At 38.7% G+C, this 22,327-nt stretch overlaps 1 protein-coding gene across 13 annotated transcripts in view; it reads right to left on the bottom strand.

The window, feature by feature from the left end:
• kiaa1109 (KIAA1109 ortholog) overlaps positions 1 to 18,041 on the bottom strand; it is a 73,051-nt gene extending 55,010 nt beyond the window's left edge. For all 13 annotated transcript variants that reach the window (XM_044165727.1, XM_044165728.1, XM_044165734.1 and 10 more), the window contains exons 1-22: positions 17,878 to 18,041; positions 14,943 to 15,078; positions 13,512 to 13,628; positions 12,009 to 12,087; positions 11,850 to 11,914; positions 11,440 to 11,614; positions 10,958 to 11,039; positions 10,556 to 10,749; positions 9,348 to 9,427; positions 8,835 to 8,985; positions 8,353 to 8,509; positions 7,847 to 7,925; positions 5,652 to 5,743; positions 5,378 to 5,495; positions 5,051 to 5,206; positions 4,413 to 4,510; positions 3,985 to 4,169; positions 3,038 to 3,144; positions 2,635 to 2,867; positions 2,177 to 2,395; positions 1,197 to 1,334; positions 361 to 537 (exon numbers count right to left, since the gene is read on the bottom strand). In XM_044165727.1, coding sequence (XP_044021662.1) covers positions 361 to 537; positions 1,197 to 1,334; positions 2,177 to 2,395; positions 2,635 to 2,867; positions 3,038 to 3,144; positions 3,985 to 4,169; positions 4,413 to 4,510; positions 5,051 to 5,206; positions 5,378 to 5,495; positions 5,652 to 5,743; positions 7,847 to 7,925; positions 8,353 to 8,509; positions 8,835 to 8,985; positions 9,348 to 9,427; positions 10,556 to 10,749; positions 10,958 to 11,039; positions 11,440 to 11,614; positions 11,850 to 11,914; positions 12,009 to 12,087; positions 13,512 to 13,628; positions 14,943 to 15,048 — 2,808 coding nt within the window. In that variant the 5' untranslated portion in view covers positions 15,049 to 15,078; positions 17,878 to 18,041. The remainder of the gene's footprint in view (positions 1 to 360; positions 538 to 1,196; positions 1,335 to 2,176; positions 2,396 to 2,634; positions 2,868 to 3,037; positions 3,145 to 3,984; positions 4,170 to 4,412; positions 4,511 to 5,050; positions 5,207 to 5,377; positions 5,496 to 5,651; positions 5,744 to 7,846; positions 7,926 to 8,352; positions 8,510 to 8,834; positions 8,986 to 9,347; positions 9,428 to 10,555; positions 10,750 to 10,957; positions 11,040 to 11,439; positions 11,615 to 11,849; positions 11,915 to 12,008; positions 12,088 to 13,511; positions 13,629 to 14,942; positions 15,079 to 17,877) is intronic.
• Positions 18,042 to 22,327: the final 4,286 nt, after the last annotated feature.

Raw genomic sequence — 22,327 nt, 5'->3', positions numbered from 1 at the left:
GTGGGGGTGGACAAAGCACAAGGAAAACCTTAATAAAACATAATACAATCAAATATAACACCACCACAAGCTATAACATCAAAACTTATGAATCGTTCTGACACAGTCTCAAAAAACAAAAACAACTAAAGATTATAAATCTTCAAAAGTAGTTGCAGGGCTATTTTTGGATCGTTTTATATTGCACAGGTGGTTTATACAAGCAAGCTTTACAAAACCATGTTTTGGAAAGTACACACTCAGCTGACCTAAAGACCCATGACATAATCATAATCTAAGGCTGTTTATCCATTATAACATTTATCCCTTCCACATTCTCTTTCACTTTCACCAATCAAACACACAGACACACACACACACCTGTGGAACAGTGACCCTGCCGGTGAGCCCCCCAGCCTGCATGTCGATGAGCCAGGCGTACTCCAGCGTGTCGCTGCCCAGGGGGAGGCCCTGAGCGGAGAACATGGCATGGGCCCTCATCTGCAGGCCAGACAGACTCAGGTGGCCGTCCCTCAAAACCCCGTCCGCTGTGGGACGCTGTGGGCAAAAGAACGGTTTAACATACACAAATATTTTTAATCTTACATCACAGAAACTGAACATAAAGTGAAATTCATTCCATAATATCCCTGCACGTGCCATAAAAAAGAGCTTGTTATCTCACTGGAGGAGAGAGATTAGGGCTACACATTCTTTGCCAGGGATTAGGGAGAGATATTCACTCTGGGCACCAAATAGGATCCAACTCATGGCTAAAGCTTAGTAATTATGCGTGGTTATACAATATGCAGGTGCTTATGCAAACATGTGGCTAGTGAAAAGCATGTTTTACATTATGCAACGCTGATTCGCAAGCTTTATTCAGGGTATTTTCTAAGGACTGAGTACCTACCAGATTAAAGAGTAGTTGTTTGTGTATTAATTGTTTAGCTTTTTCAAATGTGAGATGTGCCATAGTTTAAAGTTTGTATTACTGTACTGGATTGCTTACCCGTTTAAATAAAAAATTAATGTAGGGGCCGACATGCCACTGTTACCCCAAGGATCATTTTGCTATATTTTTTGTGCTTCTGGACACAAACTTTTTATTTATTAAGCAATTTCCTACAGATAAAATCTAAATCTAGGCAATAACAGCACTGTATAGGGCCAAAAGAGCACATCACATCAGGCACATGTGTAGTTGTGCTTCAAACCTGGTAGTTGTCACTGATGAAGATGTGAACGGGAGACAGGAGCAGCTGAAGCATCGTCTCCTTGTAACCCTTTTTCATTTCAAAACACAGGCGCTCCAAAAAGCCGGATGGACCTTCGGGACCCTCGCTGCTACAGTGCTGGGGGCACAGAGAAAGTAAGAAAACATGTAGACTCATGCATCAACACACATCAAAACAAAAAGCATAGCTGGCAGATGTAAATTAAAAAAATATATATATTCCTTGCAAGCCAGGAAACAACTGAGGGTAAATAAAGTGGAATCAAACGTATATCTACACACTTTACTTGTATGTTCACACTATGTCATCCAACTTATACTCAATTTTTGTGCGCATTGGATACATTACATACATACATACATACATACATACATACATACATACATACATAGTCTCAATTCTGTATGTTTTCATATATTTTGCTAGCGCTGCTCATTGACTGTTTTTATTGTATGTGTCTAATATTCCGTTTGTAATGCATTGTATGTAGTTTATCTCACTTCCATATGTTTCTGTGTTCTGCTTCTGTTTTGCTAATGTTGCTCATTGCTGTTTTTATTATATGTCCAGCCCTTTGAGGCATGCTCTGTGATACTGGGCTATAATAAACTCTGACTAGACTTGACTGTGTACATTCTGCCTACATACTGCAAGTGTATTGTTCATTTTTGTCTTTTCTCATATGTTGTATCCTGATATTTTTCATCTATTTATATACATCAAATTTATATTTTACATATTTCTTTAGTGTCTATATTTCATGTCTCTACTGCTGTCTTGCATGCATACATTAGTGCACATTTTCATCATTTGGTTTTTCCACACTGTAGTGATGGAATAGTTTCATAATCTTTGAGAGTACCCCATTTGCTGTACTTCTACACTAATCTTTCTCTCTTTTTTTTGTTTTTTAAAAACCAAACCATTAAAACAGAACTATTAGCAGACATCAGTTTTACCATTGGCAGTCGGCCGTGGACTTTGTAGAGGTTGATGTACACGGTGATGTCCCAGGGGCGCAGATCCAGCGGATGGATGTCTGAGGCTCCCTTCTGTTCGCTGTCCTCCATTCCCAGAGGAGACCAGCCGAGGCCCGAGGAGGTGCAGGTGGACAACACGGGACTGGATACCGCCTCCTCAAAGTCTGTGTACATGTCGTCCTCACCAAAATAGTTTTCCTGTGGGAACAGATGTGGGAACAGATGAAAGGGAGGTTAGAAGGCTGTTTAATAAACTAACTGACTTCAAACTGACTTCTAACTGATTCATTACACCAATTCTTTCCTAGCGCACTGGATCATCCGAACTATTAAATTGAACTACTGATTACATTGAGTGCAAAACACCAACACGATTATCAACGGTCTCACCAAAATCTAGAATTTTGATATTACAAACTGACTACTGATTTCCGTACCTTGATGGCGATCAGTGCTCGGAGCAAAGGCCCATAGAGGATGATTTGAGAATCTGGGGACATTTCCATCTCCACATGAAGTCTGTCGGGGGGGAGCTCTGAGGGGTCAGTGGGCACCCGGTTGTGGGCGGCTGAAGCAGACGTGGAGGTGTAGCGTGGTTGGGTGTTGTGGGGTACCGAGGTGTGCTCTGGGGGACGCAGAGCTGACAGCATGGATTCCTCCATCTCAGACACTTCAGACACAAATCACAGGCAGACAACATTATGTAAAACAGCTCATTAAGACAGGTAAGGTGACTGAGGGAAGATTTTAAAGATAGTTCAAATTTCTTATAGAGTCCACAGTCTCATGGTTGGCTTTAGAGCAAACAACAAAAAATTGATACTAAAGCGGTAAGCTTACACGACTGTTTGAGTTGCTCATCAGCCTTCTGGGGATAAATGGGGTGCCAGGTGTAATCAATGATGAGCAAGAAGTTGGGTACACTCCAGCAATCCACCCAGCCAGCTCTGATATAAAGAAGAAAAACATGTACGCTCAGTGCACAGTCATAATGCTGAGTTTATCATCATTTCAAGTGGATTTTACAGTTCATCATTCGCTTTATGAACCGTTCAAGTTGAGGACATACAGTAGAGGAGAGAGACAGCAAATGGGTTGCGCCTGATTTCTCTGCAGCACAGAGTGCACCGGTCCAGACAGAATTCGATCGTAACCTCCCAGGGGGTAAGTGGGTCTCTCGCAGTGCTACATCAGTATAGTCTGGCTGTGGGCTATACATAATAAATGATCTGGATGTTGAGTTATCACAGTGCACAATACATGTGCTACCCAACTAACAAAGGTTGTCCAGCTCTTTGAACTTTCACTGACCTTTAGTGTGCTCTGCAACATTCTCCAAAAGGGATGACTAAGGTGGATGTAGAACAGTTCTACACATAACAAAGGGTCTAAATGGAAAAAGACTGGTGCAAGCTCCAAGAAAAGGCAGAGTTTATACCGCTTATCAAATGAGGGATACCTAAACATTAAGAAGTTAGTCCAAAGCAGAATCATTTTACACAACTGAGGACATTAACTAGAACCCTGTCTGAATAGAGCACAATTCAAAATGTCAAAATAGCCCTATTAAATGTTACTTAAAACCAAAAGAAGCAGCAACTATTGAACCAACCAAAGCATAAAAAGTGAAGGTTAGTATTACATTTACTTGAAATTACCACCTACTACCTTGAAAACATTTCTTTTCTACCTAAGCACTGATGTGAGTCAATGTTACAATGATGAATCATCCTGCTCTTTGCTAACATACTCAGTTTTTGCCCACAAGTAGAAAAATAATTCCTCACTCTGCGTGGGTGATGTTCCTCCAGCGGGACTTGTTGGGTTTGGGAGGGGGAGCACCTTGGTTCTCCCCTGGCATGAACATGTCTGGGGGCAGCTTAACGTTCTGGTAGTCTTTGGCCAGGGTGAGGAGAGGGTAGCGGCTCGGGTGGCACTCTGGCAGGGACAGTCGCATGTCTGTATCCTCTGCCTGAGGAGGACAAAGCACATATACGTGCATGCACCCACACATATTCATAGTTGGTGTATTCACATCTATGTGTGCTTGGAAAATACACCTGAATCTCAAAAATCAGCACCTAACTGATATGAAAATACACAGTATGTGCAGTCTGTAAGAATATTTTCCAGAAAGGAAAAATCCTTACAAATACACACAAAAAAAGGATATTTATTTTTGGAACAAATCATATTCACTTAAAGCATGACTCACCTTCAAGCTGAAGCGGGTATGGCAGGTGGTTGGAACAAACTCATTGAAAGGCAAAGTGAAGTCTATATTGAGCGTCTCGCCGCATGCTGCCAGGTACACTACAGAAGATCAATAATGCAATTGATTAATCTGCCCTGATCTGGAATTAAGTGGCGCATATACTGTACAATATATCATGACTTAACAAAGTTAAAAATATCCTGTCATGGACATCAGCTTCCAGTTTTAAAGAGAAAATAAAGACTACAAAAATAACGCCTTTTCTCTTTTTTCATCTTCTTTTCTTTATTGTCACGGAATCATCTGTACATATGTGTCTTAAATGAGCCAGTGATTTGTGGTCTGACTCAACATATTTGCACATTGTTACAGAAATCTGTTATGTATGTACGTAAATGTTAAGAGCCTTTACTGCAGCAAATTAAGCAATTTAGAGCCTGTTCAATTTTGGTATATACATAATTTGGTCATAATAAAAGATGCTTAGATATGCACAAAATATTAATCTACAGTTAATCTTTTTTATTTAAAAAAGAAGAAGTAGACATTTACTTTAGCCTGACCCTATAAATTGAGTTAGACTATTCAATAGATATTGCTTCTGTGGTTATTTGCATCTAGAAGGCCATCTTTCTTACCATTCTCCTGCTGCTTGGTGGAACAGTCGATCCAGTTGTGCTGGTTTGCTGCCCAGATCATCTCAAACTGGTGAAAAAGGACCTTGAACTTCCAGGAATAGGGCACAAAGGAGTAGATGTCTGGGGCGCTGTCACTCGCCCAGTCCTGAATCAAATCTATAAAGAAAGAAGAGACAGTGATGAAGTGAAAAAAATGGGAAGTTTTGCAATTAGTTTCATACATTTCGCTATTAAAATGCTAAGCGCTAAATGCTAAAGTTCTGATCTGCTGATTATCATGCACAAGATTTGTGGGCGTTCGTTCCGTCTGTTTGCTGGAGGACTCACCAGTGAAGAAGTTTTTCTGGGCGTAGATGAAGTGGTAGGTGGCCTTGTACACCTCAATCTCACACTGCCACGACTGAGGCATATTCCACACCCGAGGGTAGCTGGCTATGACATGAAACTGAAACAAAGGCAGAGCACGTACTATGTATATGCACGTTTGACATTGCATTTGCTCAACTTTTCCTAGCATCTTAACTCGACGGAGAAGCGATTTTTCAAATTTCTGTGCAAAAAGTCCACTGACAAGCTTATTGTATAATTGCCTGCTACTTACAGCCAGCATCTCAGCCTCCAGAAGAGTCCTGTACTGCATGCTGCTGGTGGTGTCCACGTGAAGCAGCTGACCTTTGATGGTAGGAGAGTAGCCTGAGGGCAGAAGAGAGAGGCAGAAAAGCAGGGCCATCAATTCTCAAAATCCAAAGCTATGGCCAAGTACTTGCAAATAATGTCATTTACCCGCAAAACTCGAAAAGCTACTTATGTTAACTACATTTCTGGGAACAGAGGAGAGCATTGACTGATGACTGACAAAATATTATCAGTTCAGTGCGATAAATTATTACACATATTTCATAAATTATCAGGGTTGAGAATGTCAGTGTGCCCTGAGGTCAGTTGGTTTATTCTGGATATGGCTTTAAATTGGTAAATTGATGGCTTTGCTTGATCTTTGGTCTGTATTACTGTATAGTGGAGGGAAAACTTCAATACTGAATTTAAGCTCACTTAACCCACGAGGTGTGGTGAGTGTTACATGTAAACATACTCAATGGAGTCTCATGTAGAAAAGTTTACAGAGATTCCAACTACTTTGACTTTACATTGTGTGCATGGTTTTACAGCAAACAAGGAACAATGGAGACATTTCCTCTGGTCTACAATTCACAGTGGTAGTACGTCAATGTGGTCTTGTCCCTGTGATGATGTCTTGAACTTCTTTCGGTCTCATGACAATTGTGACATGGGTTTTCCTCGGTCTCTGCCAATACTGGATGTTTTCAATGTAACTTACATAGCACACAAATTATTTAAGAGGATCCTATATGTGTATAACATGTAAATGTAAAATATGAATACAATAATTAGTCAAAACCATATGCTCTATAAAACTGAAGAAGTCAGTCACTATAGAGTCTCTGTTTTGGTCTTGAGCAGGATTACTTAATTTTGAATTTGACTCACCCCTCTCTGATCTTGACCTGATTCATGCTTTACCTAGGTAGTCCTGAATATGGTCCTGACCTATATGTGCAAATTTAGCCTTCTGTGTAACCTGATCACTGAGGGCTCAGCCCTATGAGGAACACTGATTTTGAACAATAAAACATTTTTCATCAAAGTTACACAAGTACAGAGACTTTTTTCATTTAGATTTTTTGTTAACACACCCCTTAGTCCTGCTTATTCCTTGTAAAAAAAAAAAAATAGTTATTAACAAGATTCCTTTTTTTTTTTCTCCCAATGACTAAACAGACCTTTATAACAGGGGTTGGTATTTTGCTTTGTGCTACATTAATTTGCACTTGTGAGCAAACAGTTGTTTTTAGCAGTTACAGAGCAATCATTCATTTGGAGTTGTGTTTGTGTCCACCTGATGAATGAACTCTCACTCTCTTTTAGGTCTCTACCAATGCCTCAGGGAAATATCTGGTTCTTTAGCTGCTAAATGCTCCACTATGTTCACCAGCTAGTCGCTTTTAGTTTTTCGCCGGTTTTTAGTTCTTTTTCACTAAAAACAGCTGCCTGCTGCAGCTGAAAACGATGTAATAAAATCAATGAGAGTGAACCAAAACAGTAAAGTTTTGGGCCGGACAACTAAACAATGAGCTGAAACTCACTATAAAGCTCCTTAAAGCCGAGGGGAGCCGCAGAGTCAGGTGATAATTCTCTGAAAGTTCATTAGTAGGAGCGACCCCTTAACATTGTCACACTGTCATTTGATACATTGTTATTATAAAATTATCAATTATAGCCGCTTTAATAAATTTTTCACAGCAAGACTGGTTTTTGCTATGATCTCAAGAGATCCTAGTTACGGGCCTAAATAATATGTGAATTATGATTTATTAAATAAGAAAATCGAAATGGAAACTGCTAAATTTTATTAAATCCCACTTATAAAAAACCCAATTCATACTGATAAAGAAATGATAAATGATATGATAAATTTCAATGGAAGTAAATAAAAGATCCAAATTTGCTTTTATCATCTTGAAGAATGTTTAATCCTCATTGTACAACACGTTGTGACATCCTAAAGTATGTGTCTACCTGACTTATGATAAGGCTGCTCATCGTGGGTGTAGTTCAGCCATTAGTCAACATATTACCAAATGATGGGAAAACTGTTGGAGTTGACGTGTGCTTCTACATGAACAAGATTTGTCCATAAGCCAGTGGGACATCTGCTGTGACAGCGGATCCAAGTGCTGACATTTTGGTCTACTGGTCTTCGAAATGCACACTTACCGTTCTCTCCTACAGTCATGGGGATGTTGACTTCTAGGTAAGAGCCTGCACCTACATTCACATGGATGGCATTGGTTTCCTAGTAACAGGGATGAAGACAGGGGATGGGGACAGAGAGCAAGCAAACAGAAAAGTCATACATGCTGTCAAATTAATAGAAAGGATGCCTTACTGCCTTAAAAATTAAAGAAAGTCACCTAATCTGAACAAAAATATGTTCAAAAGACGTAATAAAATGACAATTTTCCCTGACTCAAGCATTTTATATTTTCATTCAACATGCATTTATGTTGATATTTAGTATGCACTTCACATCCCTGCACTGCACTAGGATGAAAATTTGAAAAAGCATAAAACATGAGCCAATATCAATAGCTCAAATATGGTGAGGCATAAAGACAAAGACAAGGGGAGCAGCAGGGAGAGGAGGAAAGATCACAGAGGTTGGCAAGAAAGAAAGGAAAAAAAGAGAGAAGAAAGCACACAAGAGTAAGAGAAGGAGTCACCCTGTTTTTGGTAAAAAGCAGATCGATGGTGGCGTCAGCAATGATGTTCATGCGGAGCTCGAAGGCCTGAATCTGCCTGGGTTTTCCTGGCTGGGCAACCTCGGTCACTTTCATGGCCTGGTAGTCAGCTGGCAGGAAGAACTTCCACAGACAGTCCCTGATTAGAGTGAGAGTTCATAAAAATGACACTTATCTTACATCTATTACATTTGCACCTGTAGTGGTATGCTGTTAAAGTATATGCAAAAGATATAATGGTGCTATGTTTTCCTACTTAATGTAATTTACAAATTTCACCATTGCAAGTAAATTGGCTTCAGTTTAACTGCCAAGATCAGTCCTTGAAAAGCTCACAGAGGTTCTGTAATAGTGTAGTTTTGTGCTGATTTGCATTTTAATAGTTGCTAACATTTTAACCACATGTATACCAATTCATTAATGTCAAGATTTACAAGAGATTTCATGTTGAAATCATTACTCACCTCTGACGGTCTGCCCAGGGGCCGTAGTTGAAGTCCGTTCCTTTTCCACAGACAATGTCCAGACCCCAACATGGAGGTAGGTCCTGAAGCTTATCACTCTCACTGCACGTCTCTGCCTCCTCCCCACTCTCCTGCTCCGCAGGCACCAGACCTGCACACACACACACACAAAAAAACACACCAAGACATTTCAAGCCTTCTAACAACAAACACCGAAACAAAAATACACAAGTGTACAAAAACCCTTGCAGACAATCTTGAAACTACTGTATGACTGCTTCATAATCATCTAGCCAACGTCCATTGGTCAAGCTCATATTGTTCTGCTAGCAATGGAGTGTAAAGGGTTGTTCAATAGCAAAATACAGTACGTCCCAAATATAAACAAATCTGAAAGTTATTTCAAAGAAAAGGCAATTTCCTAGTAGCATTTTTTTTGGTATTGTTGCACCACTGCAAGTTTTGTTGGTTAACATTTTTAGATTTCGTGTGTGTGTGTGTGCATGAGCATACCAGGTTCATCCTGGTAATAGTAGATGTCAACATCGTTGGACTGCATGACCACAAAGCCTTCACCCATCAGTCTGGGAGGTCTAGATGCAAAATCACATTTCAGAGGCAAAGTACAGATTTTTTGCAGATGATATGAACTCTGTAGCCTATTCTAAATAATTCCAAGTAGGGTCACAGCAGGTTAGCAGGTACCTTAAAAGGTACAAAAGCACAAATTCAATATTCAGTCTGCAGTGAAGCTTGATTCTGGCATGAAGACACTCTTTCAATTTTATAAATGCAGTAGCCATCCTCATATTTTTGCTTCATCTCACTGGACATTCCAATACAGCCAAGACACGTCAAGGACTGTTGGAGGTTGAAATCACTGATGGCTTTTGCAGGGGCTACAGATGCCAAGTTTTTATTGAGAGTGACTCTTTAATCACAGAGGGTTAACGGAATTTTACTCTCAATGTCGTTTCATTCAGTGAAAGTGCGGAATGGTCTATGGTATCCCTGCTTATAAGGCAGTCAGTTAAAGCTGCCAGGTAAAAAACTACAGAGGAGAAAAAGGATGCTTTATTTAAACATTAAACTGCCAACATTTTTGGTATTAAAATTGTCAATCGCCCAATTCAGATATATACATCCTTATCATTTTCTATTCTCTTAAGATGCCTGCTCCTATACTCAGCAAACTAAGAGCAGAGTCTGTTTTTATTTTGTACAAACAAGCAGAGAAATATACAGTTGAGTTCAGTCCTCTGCCTGTGTTTAAGATTCACAAGGTACAATACATATTGCAGGATAAATAGGAAGAAACAGAGCGGTGCATAGAATTATTTTAAACTGATAATGATCTTATTTTCTACAGTCATTATGGTATGCTTAAAAAATGAGTGGCAAAGGATATTTTGAAGTTATTATTCTTCAGGCAAGAGTTTTATCTCACTAGTTATAGCAGTGACAACTACATAAGTTGAAAAATGATGTTTACAAGTTTCAAAAATTGCTTTGAATAAATAAATACCAGAGTCTGCTACATTATTCAGTCACTTTGGCATTGCTTTCATATGAATTTCACCCTTGAATTTAAACAGCAAAACCTCTTGAACTACCAGCCTTTAAAAATTGGCGATATTACAGCAACGCTCAAATTAAATTTAAAAAATTTGTAAAATGTTGCCCCAGCAAACTTTCTTTACCAGTAAGTGACTTGGACTTACTCATCATTCTGCATGCCAAGGTAGCGTGGACTGGGAACCAGCATGACGCGCACATTCTCCAGCGAGCCTTTGACGATGTGCATGTACTGGTCCAGGTGGCTGGATGGAGGCTTGGTGGCGTACGTCAGGAAGGCATCCTCAAAGTTCACACACAGAGTTTGGGGGAGGTAGTGGTTTCCAAACGCCAAACGACCCTACATTAGAGAAAAACACACACACACACACGCGCAATGACGGAACGAGGCCTAAACACTTTAAAGATGTGATTTTCTGTTCATAATCACTTGTTTTTCTAAACAATGCTCTTAAGCAATTTTTAAAACTGGAATCATGCCTCCTTTTTTAGACACCTGACCAAATTCCATAATTCCATGATTTTTGATGAATATGTGAGGTACTTACAGTGCTGATGTTTACTTTGATGACAGGAATGAGGGAGCGCCAAGATGAAGTGGGGTCTGGACTCTCTGCTTTGATGTCCACACTATACAGGGACCAGAGACATTCGGTCTTACAACAATTTAATAGTGCTAGATTTCCAGTCAGTGCAATTAATTTGGCCGTCAGTGGGAAATGACAATAGCTCTCCTCTGTGCCAACACATCCAGTGCATTTGGTGATAACAGACAGAAAAGGGAGCACATTTATGCAGTTTTTTCAGATTGCTTGTCATCAAATCTCCGTTCATCAATCATTGGACGGGAAACTGCTGATTCCTGCTTTTTTGCAGTTTTGTTTACCACTCAAATTTGTGGATTATTTAGCAAAAAATAGGCATTTATATCATCCTAAGTTAAGACAACTACAGAAGCAAGATACTGTAAGCACTCAGCACTCAGCAACTCAGTGTTGAAGTTTGATTTTCCCTGAGGCCTTGGTTGTACCTTTCTAGTGTCTTGCTTCTGTCCTCTCGTCCCCTCTCTTCGTCTTTTTTGGGTGTTATGAGTGTGGGTTCCAGTCCAAAGGTCTCCTGCAGTCGGGCGTAGAGGTCGGTCCGGTTGTAAACGTGAAATTCAAAGCCGTTAACTGTCACGTACAGCCTGGTCTCTGCCTTGGGGTCTGATGACAACACACAAGAGAGGAAACTCAGAACTCATGTTGATGTTTGCTGTTGCATCATCAAAAACAGATGGGAGAGCTTTTCTCTTTGCTGGACTGACATATTGTATTTATTAGATAAGAAAACCACTTTCAATCCAGGGACAGTTTATTAAAACGCTGCATTTATCAGTATTAGGATGATTACAAGCTGTTAAACTAAGTTCCTACGTGAACAAATCGCTACTCTACTCACCATGCTGTTTCTGTTTTGGGTTATACATTTTCCACCAACGAAATATGAGGAAGCCATCCTGTATCCTGTAACATGGGGGAGAGAATCAACCAATAAGCAAGCTATAAGATTATAGAGGAACAGAGGAGAAACACAACGCTGCAGCACAGGTCAGGTTACCTGATAGACATGTCTTGGTTGATGTAGTAGACATCTCTGAACATGACTTTCCCTGACAGCACAGAGAAGGAGAAGGAGCCTGTGGAGGGGTCAGACACATTTTGTGTTACAGACACATAAGAGTGTAAGTATAATATTTCCATTGTATAAAGTTATATGATTAAAGTTTCCAAAAGCAAGTGTAAACCTGTTTGGATTTGATCACAGTGGCCTGAATTCAAACCAACAAACCAGCTGATTAAAATGTTAAACAAATGATGTAATTAGATGGTTGTGTAAGAATAAAAACTTGTTTAATCAGCTTGTCTCTCTTATCACTGAGAAAAAAATAATCTTAATTAGCATCTAATTCTACAACAAGTAGGTCAGAGTTTGTCACTGAGCAAGAAAACTGAGCTGAAAAATGTCTTTCCCTGTTTCAATTACTGCATGCCGACAGAGTGACAACACCTGAGTGGTTCAACTAAAATCACCCCAGCTGACACTTCCTCATGGTTGTCGTATTTCTGACTTTTCCGCTAATTGGCTGAAGACAGGATGCATAACTCATCCAAGATCCTCTCACTAGGAAGCTTGTTTTGGTCAGTACTTTCCTGTGAATCTATGCAGATATGTTTACTCAACTCAGGCCTGGCAATGACAAGACACACCTTCAGGCATGTTCAAAGCTGCTTAACAAATTACAAACTGTGTCTGTATAGTAAATTCAAAACTGTGCTGTTTGTTATGAAGGTTTCGTTCTTGTGCATCTGTTTATTTCCAAACTTTTGTATCCTTACAAGGCCTTTTGTAAATACCGCCCCTGGACAGAGAAACAACCTCTTTAGAACTTAAGTTTGAATCAATTAAAATACAAATAAAAAAATCAATACAATTTAAAAAATACATTAGTGGGCTCACGGGTGACTGCTCACTTTGTAGCGACACATTTTGGCAGAGAGACGTTCACTAAGCAATGCCTTCCTCATAAAATTTTAACGCTGCCTTGGTAATCACTCATGCACGTCCTGTTTACTCATAACCAGTCAGCTGCAGGTTTCTGTCAACATTTTCTGCTGTGAATTTGTCAATTCACTGATAAAATGTTCAGTACAAACATGTCTCATTGCAAAGCAGGCATCACTCTGACATGCTCTGGCATGTACAGTATTGAGGGCTGCATTACAGAGCAGATGCACCTGACAAAATCTACTCTTTAGTAAAGAAATGTATGTGTTTTTGGAAGGAACTAATCACTTGCTAAAAAATAAAAAAATGGCAGAGTTACACTTTGATTAATGAACTTAAGGTGCTTTATAAATTAAGTTCTGTGTCATTTATGTAGAGAAATTCAATCTGGTGTTGGTTGCAGTTAGCTGTTCAAACTCTACAGAGATAATCACTGAGAGAAGCTGGCTCATCATGAAATATTCAGCAGAGTGAGTTAACGCCTTGAACTCAAAGCTTTGGCAGCGTTTCTCCTCCCTATTCATCACTGTGTGACATAGCTCCTGATGCACGCACCAATGTGAATGTAGCCATCCTTGTAGAGTCTGTTGATGATGAGGGTGAGGATGAGGCCAATGTTGCGGGAGTTGTAATAAGTTAAATAGATTATCCATCCACAGGACAGAATGGTAGCTGAAAGACAAAAACACAACACGGTCAGCTTTGTTAATACAAGGAATAATACGAGACAATAAGTAAAACAACATTTTTTACATTTTCTGATGTTTATAGTTTGTTTACCGTAAAGTCGGCGTATACTTTTAAATATGATCACTAATACTGATTTTGCCTGTTAAGTCAAACTGTTTAATTATACACGGGAATTACCTTGTTGTTATTAACAGTCAACAAACCGCAATTGGTCCTTTGAATACAGCTTGCCAGATGCTACTTTTCCTGGCATGACAGAGACCCATCAGCACAGAGACAGGACTGCAGCATTACAGTAGGAGTAGTCATACCAGTAACAGAACTGGAAACCTATCATGAATTCCACCTGTAAATGTGCTATTTTTTTTTAAAAAGAAATATAGCAATGCAGATGGAACTGATATAGTAACTACTTATTCTTTCATATCTGGGCTGACAGCTGGGTTTTGCTGCTGCACTAAAGGCTTTGTTTGACATTTTTTTCCCTTTTTCCCCAAAAGAGTTTTTTCCATCTTGAAAATCTTCTCTGTCAAATAAAGAAAACAGCAGCTTCATTCTGTGAGCCATGCTACATCGCTGGCCTACCGAGAGCTGCACCTGGACTGAGCAATAATTGGAAACTATCATCTGTCACACTTTAATCAAATTAAATTGCAATTAAACATTAATACAATCAGCTTGATTAAAGCATTAAATTAAAATACTAATTAAAATCTATCATGAAATGACATCTTAGACATATCAGGGAATATTACAAAGTTTTATCATACTTTATATCGTGCAGCTCAATGCAAACTTCAGTTTAATTAACATAATTGCACATATGTCCAAAGAACTTATTATAAACTGATATTGAAACAATTTTTCATGCTTACCACATTTGTCTTTATTATTTGCTAAATGAGCCACTACTATGCCCCTGATATTGAACTATCCGTTAGCATATTTTTAATGAGTATGGAAGCCAAAGAAGGTAATTTACATCTGTGTAGAGAACTTCATCACACCCATATAAAGTTAGAGAGACTGAAATAATATTAACACTCTTCCAAATAGTCAATATTTGTACCTGGCAGGATAACATGTTACAAAAAACTTAGTTTAATAAATGAGGTACAAATCAAAGTAGTAAAGATTTTCCACAATAGTTTAGACCAAAAGAAGCGATAGCATATCTTCTTTGAAACTGCAACTTGATCCAGGTCTGCACTTTACATGTGACAGATTACTTGAAGTCTCAAGAAAATATCCACTGATCTGCATATTTTCCACACAATGCAAATACAGACTACTTACCAACGAGGAGCCAGATGAAGTTCGAGTCGTGCTTGTTAAGAAAGTCATCCAGATCCACATAGCTGGGGAAAGTGCTTTCATTGTTTTTGGAAAAATGCCCATCCATGGCTACAGGCTCACAGTCTGATGTCTAAAACTGAAAAAGTCAAATGTCAGATTACATCCTTGGCACAGGAACAAAACCAAGAGGGAAAACAAAACTAAAAACCTCAGTAAAGAAAGACAAAGTTTTACAAAAAAATGTATTTGAAATATGCACCAATGGTTGCTGCATATGTTTTTCAGGAAGAGACAATACCTAAAACCGAATTCTTAACTTAAAACGGTGGCGGATGGAATTGTAATGCATACAAATAAAAAGACATGAGGAAAAAACAACATACAGTCCATTTATACCAACTTACACCTATTTACAACAAAACTGAAAAGAATCAAAACAACTTCAAAATGTGATGATTCTAGAAAAAAAAAAATCAAGCTCACAAAATACCAAATGCAAGCTTTTAATTGATGAAAGTTTAATTTTAACAAATGACATGAGCTATGTTTGCTGAAATAAATAAACAAATATTTAAATTATAAAAGGAATTAAATAATGTGTGACACTTAAAACTGCTGCTCCCACTCTGCCAGTCATTATTCTACAAATGTTGATATTATATAGAAAAATAAAACGCGCTGCCCCAATCTCCTGACAACAGACTTAAGTCTTACTATTTTTTTGTTTAAGAAAAAGAGTAAAAAGATGTCCTCATGGTCAGGGCTGAGTTATATGCACAGCCTGTTCAATGTCTCACTATGTGGGCAACATGTGCACTTACTTTGCATGTCATGAGGACATAGGCTGTCTCTGGTGATTTTCTTCTACAGTGTGTGGCAGGGGGCTGGTAGAAGGTTGTTGCACGTGAGTGTGAGTGTGAGGCTACAAGTGTATTCGGTGGTCTCAGTCAGCCCATGTTTAGGAGTCAAAAGCTTGAATACTGTTACACAAACTTACTTACTTACTCTCTCTCTCTCTCTCTCTCTCTCTCTCTCACACACACACACACACACACACACAAATCCTTATCTAATCCACTTTAAATGACACTGGCTGCAAAACCACTGAAATGTAACAAAACCCAGCACCCTCTCTTACAGAAAACACTGTTTCTAAAAGTGTCTTTTTGACAGATATTACATTTAAAAATATAAAATGAGTTAAATTTGACATTCTGTTATTTAACAGAAGATCTGGATCTCACAGGGGACTTGACATGAGCTACCTGCCAGATGCTAATCCAATTCTGGCTGTGGCTATGGGGTTTGTTTACTATGTCAAATTAGCCAGGACGCAAATACTTATTTAGGTGGTCAACTTTACTTGTTACTAAAACAGTGTTACCTGATGTGTGCATGTGTGTGTGCGCGTCTCTTATACACTACCTAAGTGTGATTAAATCTATCTGACTGCATCACAGCATAGATATTCCTGTAAGGCAAGTTCAGGTTTTGAGGGATACCCTACACTTCATGAGTTAGGTATGAGCAAAGATTATGCTGCCATCCCAAAAAGATCAGTGTTGTCAGTGACTCATAACAGTTACCTGTAACCTGAGTGTTTTCAGTTTTGGTTTAGAAGTGGTGGAGGAGGGTAATTCTGTGAGCTAAAGCAACAACCAATCCATTTTTAGTCAGCTACCACAGCTGTTTGCAAGCTTTCTAATGTTATGTTATGTTAGTGCACAGCTGTAACAAAAGAGTTTCCCCTTGGGGATCAATAAAGTATTTCTGTTATAGGCCATCAACATAGATACTGTACACATCAGACCAAACACAGCACCTGTCAACAAACCTAAATGAGAACAGTTTTGGGATGTAACTGCTTCTATTATCGTTGCAGATATGACAGGGGACAGGGAAACATACATCTGAACAGTCACTCTTGGACTGTGTACTTATGCTACTTAATAGTGAATTTTAAAAAAAAAATCTATTTTGCTAGGGAGTCTGGCAACCACAGCACAAGCAACATTTCACAGGTACACAAACTATCAAAACATGTAGTGCTGTTGTTCTAAGTATATTCATTTTCACAACAACATAGAACTAAATGGATGGACTAGAAATCAACATTAGCCTGTACCAAAGATGTCTGGTAGATTTAACCCTGCTCACCGCGTCAAACTCCACTGAAAGAATACACACCTTGTTGAATATGACCTAAGACCTTTTCGGAATTGCTGGAGACGCTTATTCGACAAACAGGTGATTCACAAAGCAGCACTTTAACAAAATTAAACCGTTAATTCAAATAACTCGGTAAACAGTGCTGTTTGGGTGTTGTATATTGCTTTACGTTAAACAAGATGATGAGGATGACAAGAGAAAAGAGAACTGTAATTTATCGAGGATAACGTCTTTGGCTTTGTTTACATATTGAACTAGTAAAGCTATAATCAACACGGTTTTCTGTCTTGATATAAGGCTATGTGTTTAGCTAAAATTCAACATGGCCAGGCGTATACCGATTACTAAACTAACAATTCACTTGAGTTCAGATGTAATCTGGAACCCAGAGCCATACCTGACACTAACCATACACCTAGCTAGCTAATCCCAGGTCTTTAATCATTTCCTGAGCATTAATCTCAGCACTGGACACAAACACGAACTGTTGCCTAACGTGTTTCTTTTTTTTTGGCGTTTGTAACGTTATTACCTTCTTTTATACAGTCTATGGTTAGTACAAGAGGCTGCTGGCCCGTCCAGTACAGCCAGTCAGCTTATTAGCTAATGACGTTTTAGCTTGTGGATAGTGTAATTATTAAGCTAGCCGCTAAACATCATAACGTTTGCACAGAGGTTAGCTAGCAAGCTAATGACAACAGGCCGCACCCTATAACTTCTCCGTCCTCAAACTGTGAAAACAAGTCACTTGGTGATAGTAAAATACCTTATTGTCCTCGATAAAGCATGTGGTTTCATCTTTGCTCCAGTTATTCAGGAGTTGCTGTCCTTTTGTCGTGTCGGACATGGACATAGCTAGCATCCTCTGTTGAATATTTACCTGGCAATCGGCCAGTTACCATTTCTTCCTGTTCTGTCGAGAGTAGTCACAAAATCGACCAATAGGAAAAATGGTAAGTCGGAGACTGACCAATTAGAGGACCGCGTGAGCGAAGCCACACACAGTTGATACACAGTCTACCTATCAACATGAATGTTTTTATAGTAGTAGAAATATTTTTAAGCTTTTTTGATACAGTTATATTGGTATATATTATATTGGTATATATTATTATTCTATTTTTTAAATGATCAGTTTCCCAAAATAACCAAAAACAACAGCCTTGTAAAAATGTAAACAAAAAAGAGTGTAGGCCAAATACAATTAAACAAATTCATGCGCACACATTATAAGCATTTGAAAATTAAAAAATGCACGTAAAATATAACAGTAAATGGTAAAGAAATAAGGTAGTTTATCAACCTGTGTTTTCCTACTGTTAAACTAAAAGCATAAAGCAAAGAGATTACCTCTCATTTAGACTGCAGATCAAACCCCTTTCTACATAAGATAAATGGGATTCAATATTCAATGTGGACCATATTTTTTCAAGGAACCATGCTGAAATATTTCCCTTATTCAGTGAACATGATACAGAGGTCTTGCTGATTTCCATCTCAATATATCTCAGTAAAACAAGGCCTCTGGCCAGTAGAGTAATAAAGGCTACGGATTCAGTTTCTGAAGCAGTGAAATGCAGTGCTGGTGGGGCCACTCCATGCCTACATGTTTCAAAGAGTCATTAGCATGGTAGTTGTAGTTGGTAGGTTAGAAACAAAAAAATAAATGACTGTCCACTGACATTGTATCCCCAAATATAGCCTATCCAAGAGCATTTTTGTGCTCTTTCCTGCCATCATATTGAAACAGAAAGTCTATATTCAGCCTGTTCCATATGTTGTTGTTGATATTTCATTTAAATCTTAATTTAAGGTTCTTTTTGAACACATTTTATCTGACAAGATTAATTATGTTTAGCATTTTCATTTTGCTAATCAGGTTTTTTTGGGAATGTTAAAGTATTTTATTCAAATTAATTACAACAATCACTCTTCATTTTGGTACTTGTGTATGTTAGTTTTGTAAATACTCTCAACATTCCTTTACAATGGTCTTTGGTTAAATACCTGCAAAGAATAGTATTCCATTTATACGAGAGTGAGACTATTTGCTGTATTCGTAAGGATAGATGTAGTTTGCTGCCAATCCAACGTAAACTTTCCATATGTAAAATCCTATACCGGTTAGGCATGGGACGATATGAAAATTTCATGTCACGATTATCCTGGCCAAAATAATTGCGATTCATGATATTATCCCAATAATCATCAAAATATGCTAAAAACTCTTGGCACTAAAACATACTGGAATCACTTTACCTTATATTTTGTTAAGAAACAAATATTTTATTGCATCTGGAGGACACACATCTTTGTTTGTTTTTCACTAAAAAGGATGTTTACTAAAATCTTAAATAAGGCAATCATAAATCATAAGGTCCCCCTGCCTGGAATGACTGGAAAGATGCGGGCCCCCCCTTGTGGCTAGCTAAGTCACTCATGTGAGGATATTCATGATTATCCCGATTCATGATTATCCCGATAATGGAAATTCACCACGATCAACTTATCATGGTGATAAGTATTGTGGTATGTTGATTAAGATTTGTAAAGTCTGTTAAAACCAGACTAAGAATCTACAGCCATAACAGCTCTGTGAGGGTGTACTTAGGCACAGCAGTGCTTTCAGCTAAATGCTAACGCTAGCATGGCAACATGCTTACAATGACAATGCTAACATGCTGATGTTTAGTAGATATAATTACCATGTTCACCATCTTAGTTTAGCACGTTAGCATGCTAACATTTGCTTACACAAAGTAAAGATGAGGCCGATGGGAATGTCTTAGTTTTGGACAAGGAAAATTTTTAACTGATCATAGTGCTAGATGAAATGTCAGGGGATCAAACTTATTAGAATTCATCTTGAGGGTGACATGAATGTCTGTACCAAATTTCATGGCAATCCATCCAATAGTTGTTGAGACATTTCACTCAAAACCACAAATATCAACCTTATGGTGGCACTACAAGAAAAGTCAAGGGATCACTAGAGTGATTAGGGTTCATCTTCTGGGAACCATGAATGTTGTACATTTTGTGCCAATCCATCAAGCAGATGTTGAGATATTTAACAGGATAAGTGAAAACTTGCTGGTGGCGCTAGAGGAAAAGTCAGAGGGTCACCAAAGTCAGTCAGATCCATTCTCAGAGGACCATGAATGTCTGTACGAAATTCCATGGCAATCCATCCAATAGTTGTTGAGATAGTTTATTGTAGTCTGGACCATAGTGACGGATCAACCAACCTAGAGCCACGCTGCTAGCATTAGAGACATTCTGTTGACTGATGTCAAACTAAATAGTTTGCCAACATGGGAGTTCTTTCAAAACTTAACACAAATGAGTTGATAAAGTGGTTTGAATCTTAAAGTAACTGAAAACTGTTATCTTCTGGCCTGGAAACCAAAAGGAAAGAATACAAGAGACCATTTGATTTCCTCTTCTATTCAAGAACCATCTAATGTCAAATCACCAGAAACAGTTAAGGGTACAAGATCAACTTTGTTATCTCTAAGAACTGCCAGAACTCCAGGGTACTGTTCAATGTAAGAGGCTGTTGTCGTGCCCTCCTCCAGTCACAACAACAAAGCCTCCCCAAAGAACGCGTAGGAGTGATTTTACTGAAAAGGTGCCAAACATCCGGCTCAAAGCTTTTCCCTGCCAATCAAGCCTTCCCCTCAAGACCAACCTATTTTGGCTGTGGCTTTAAAAGAAACCATATCTCACATGAATTATTTTTCCTGTCTTGTGAATGTTTTTTCAACTAAATTCCTGAAGGAGGTCCTTGGTACAGTCGCTACAGATATTCTATTAGTAATTAACAGTTCTTTCACTTTTGGTTCATTCCCCTCTTGTTTTAAATATGCAACAGTTCAAGGCCCTCTAGAGAACACCTAATTATAATTTTCTTGCTTGAGGCAATTATAGATAAACTTCGATCTTCAAGCTGCCTTTTTTTTTCATCCAGTGGTTTAGAGAAAGCAGTTTCCTCACAGATGATATCATTTATGGATACATCTCAGAGAAACTGCAGTCAGGTTGTTAAGGACTTCACAGTTCATGAACTGCCTCAGTTAAAGTTACTTATTATTTCTGCCTCACTGATATATCACTGTTGTACTATATTCTTTTCAGTTATACTGTCTGACCCCACAGACCAATGTTATTATAATGCTATTTAATGTTATTCAGCCACACCTTGAAAAGTTGGTTAGTCACAGATATATCTCCCAGATAGGCGTGGTGGTGTCAATCTCAGTGATTGATCTGATGTATGCTGTGTTATCAGGGTACATTTAGGCCCAATGCTGCTTTCAATGCATACTGCATGCCTAACACTTTGCCAGATTGTTGTAACTTGATCAATCAACTACTTTACATCAAGACATCAAGTACTGAATGTCTAAAAACGTTCTGCAGGACAAGAAAATATATTAAGCACTTTTGGCACACTCAGATCCATTAACCTTGTCAAGTGGTAGTTGGTCAGCCAAAATTGAGCTTGCCAGTAGAAATCAGAGAGTGATGTTTGAGTAAGATTTCTGTTTCCATCAGCAGTGTTGTAAAATTAGGTGGTGATTCTGAAGGCCAGGCTAGAGAAGGTGCACATAATTTCCAGTTAAAGAGGGCCAGCATTCCTAATGCTAAACTAAAAAACAACATCAATTTGCTTGTATTTTACCCTGCTCTATTGTGCCTGTTGTGCCTAGAACAATTTTTGGTATTTCACTGGTTTTACTTTCAAGGCACGGCTCATGGTCCCTGAATACATCTCAGAGCTATTTAACCTCATAGAGTCAGAGCTTAGCCTTATGTCTGAAGGCGATTGGATGATTTGTTATCAGGGCCCATTCAGCTCTGGAGCTTGCTGTTTGAGGAGCTTGAGCTGGCCAACCTTTACATCGTTTGTTTCTCTCGACTCAAATCATCAAACATGTCATTTTTAGCCACGGTGGCTCAAGGGGGTATCAGTCGGTTGGTCAGTCCACCACTTTGGTCCAGACTGAAACATCTCTACAACTCCTGGATGGATTGCCATGCAATTTTGTGCTGACATTCATAGTGCCCAAAAGATGAAACGTTGGCGATCCTCTGACTTTTCCTCTTGTGTCACCAGCTGGTCAAAGTTTCCACTTATTCACTGAAATATCATAATCTAGTAGATGGATTATTACAAAATTTTGAACAGACATTTATGGCTCCCAGACAATGTA

The sequence above is a fragment of the Siniperca chuatsi genome, linkage group LG15, assembly GCF_020085105.1.
Source record: "Siniperca chuatsi isolate FFG_IHB_CAS linkage group LG15, ASM2008510v1, whole genome shotgun sequence".
NCBI classification, from domain to species: domain Eukaryota; kingdom Metazoa; phylum Chordata; class Actinopteri; order Centrarchiformes; family Sinipercidae; genus Siniperca; species Siniperca chuatsi.
This window is presented reverse-complemented; position numbering and strand designations above follow the sequence as displayed.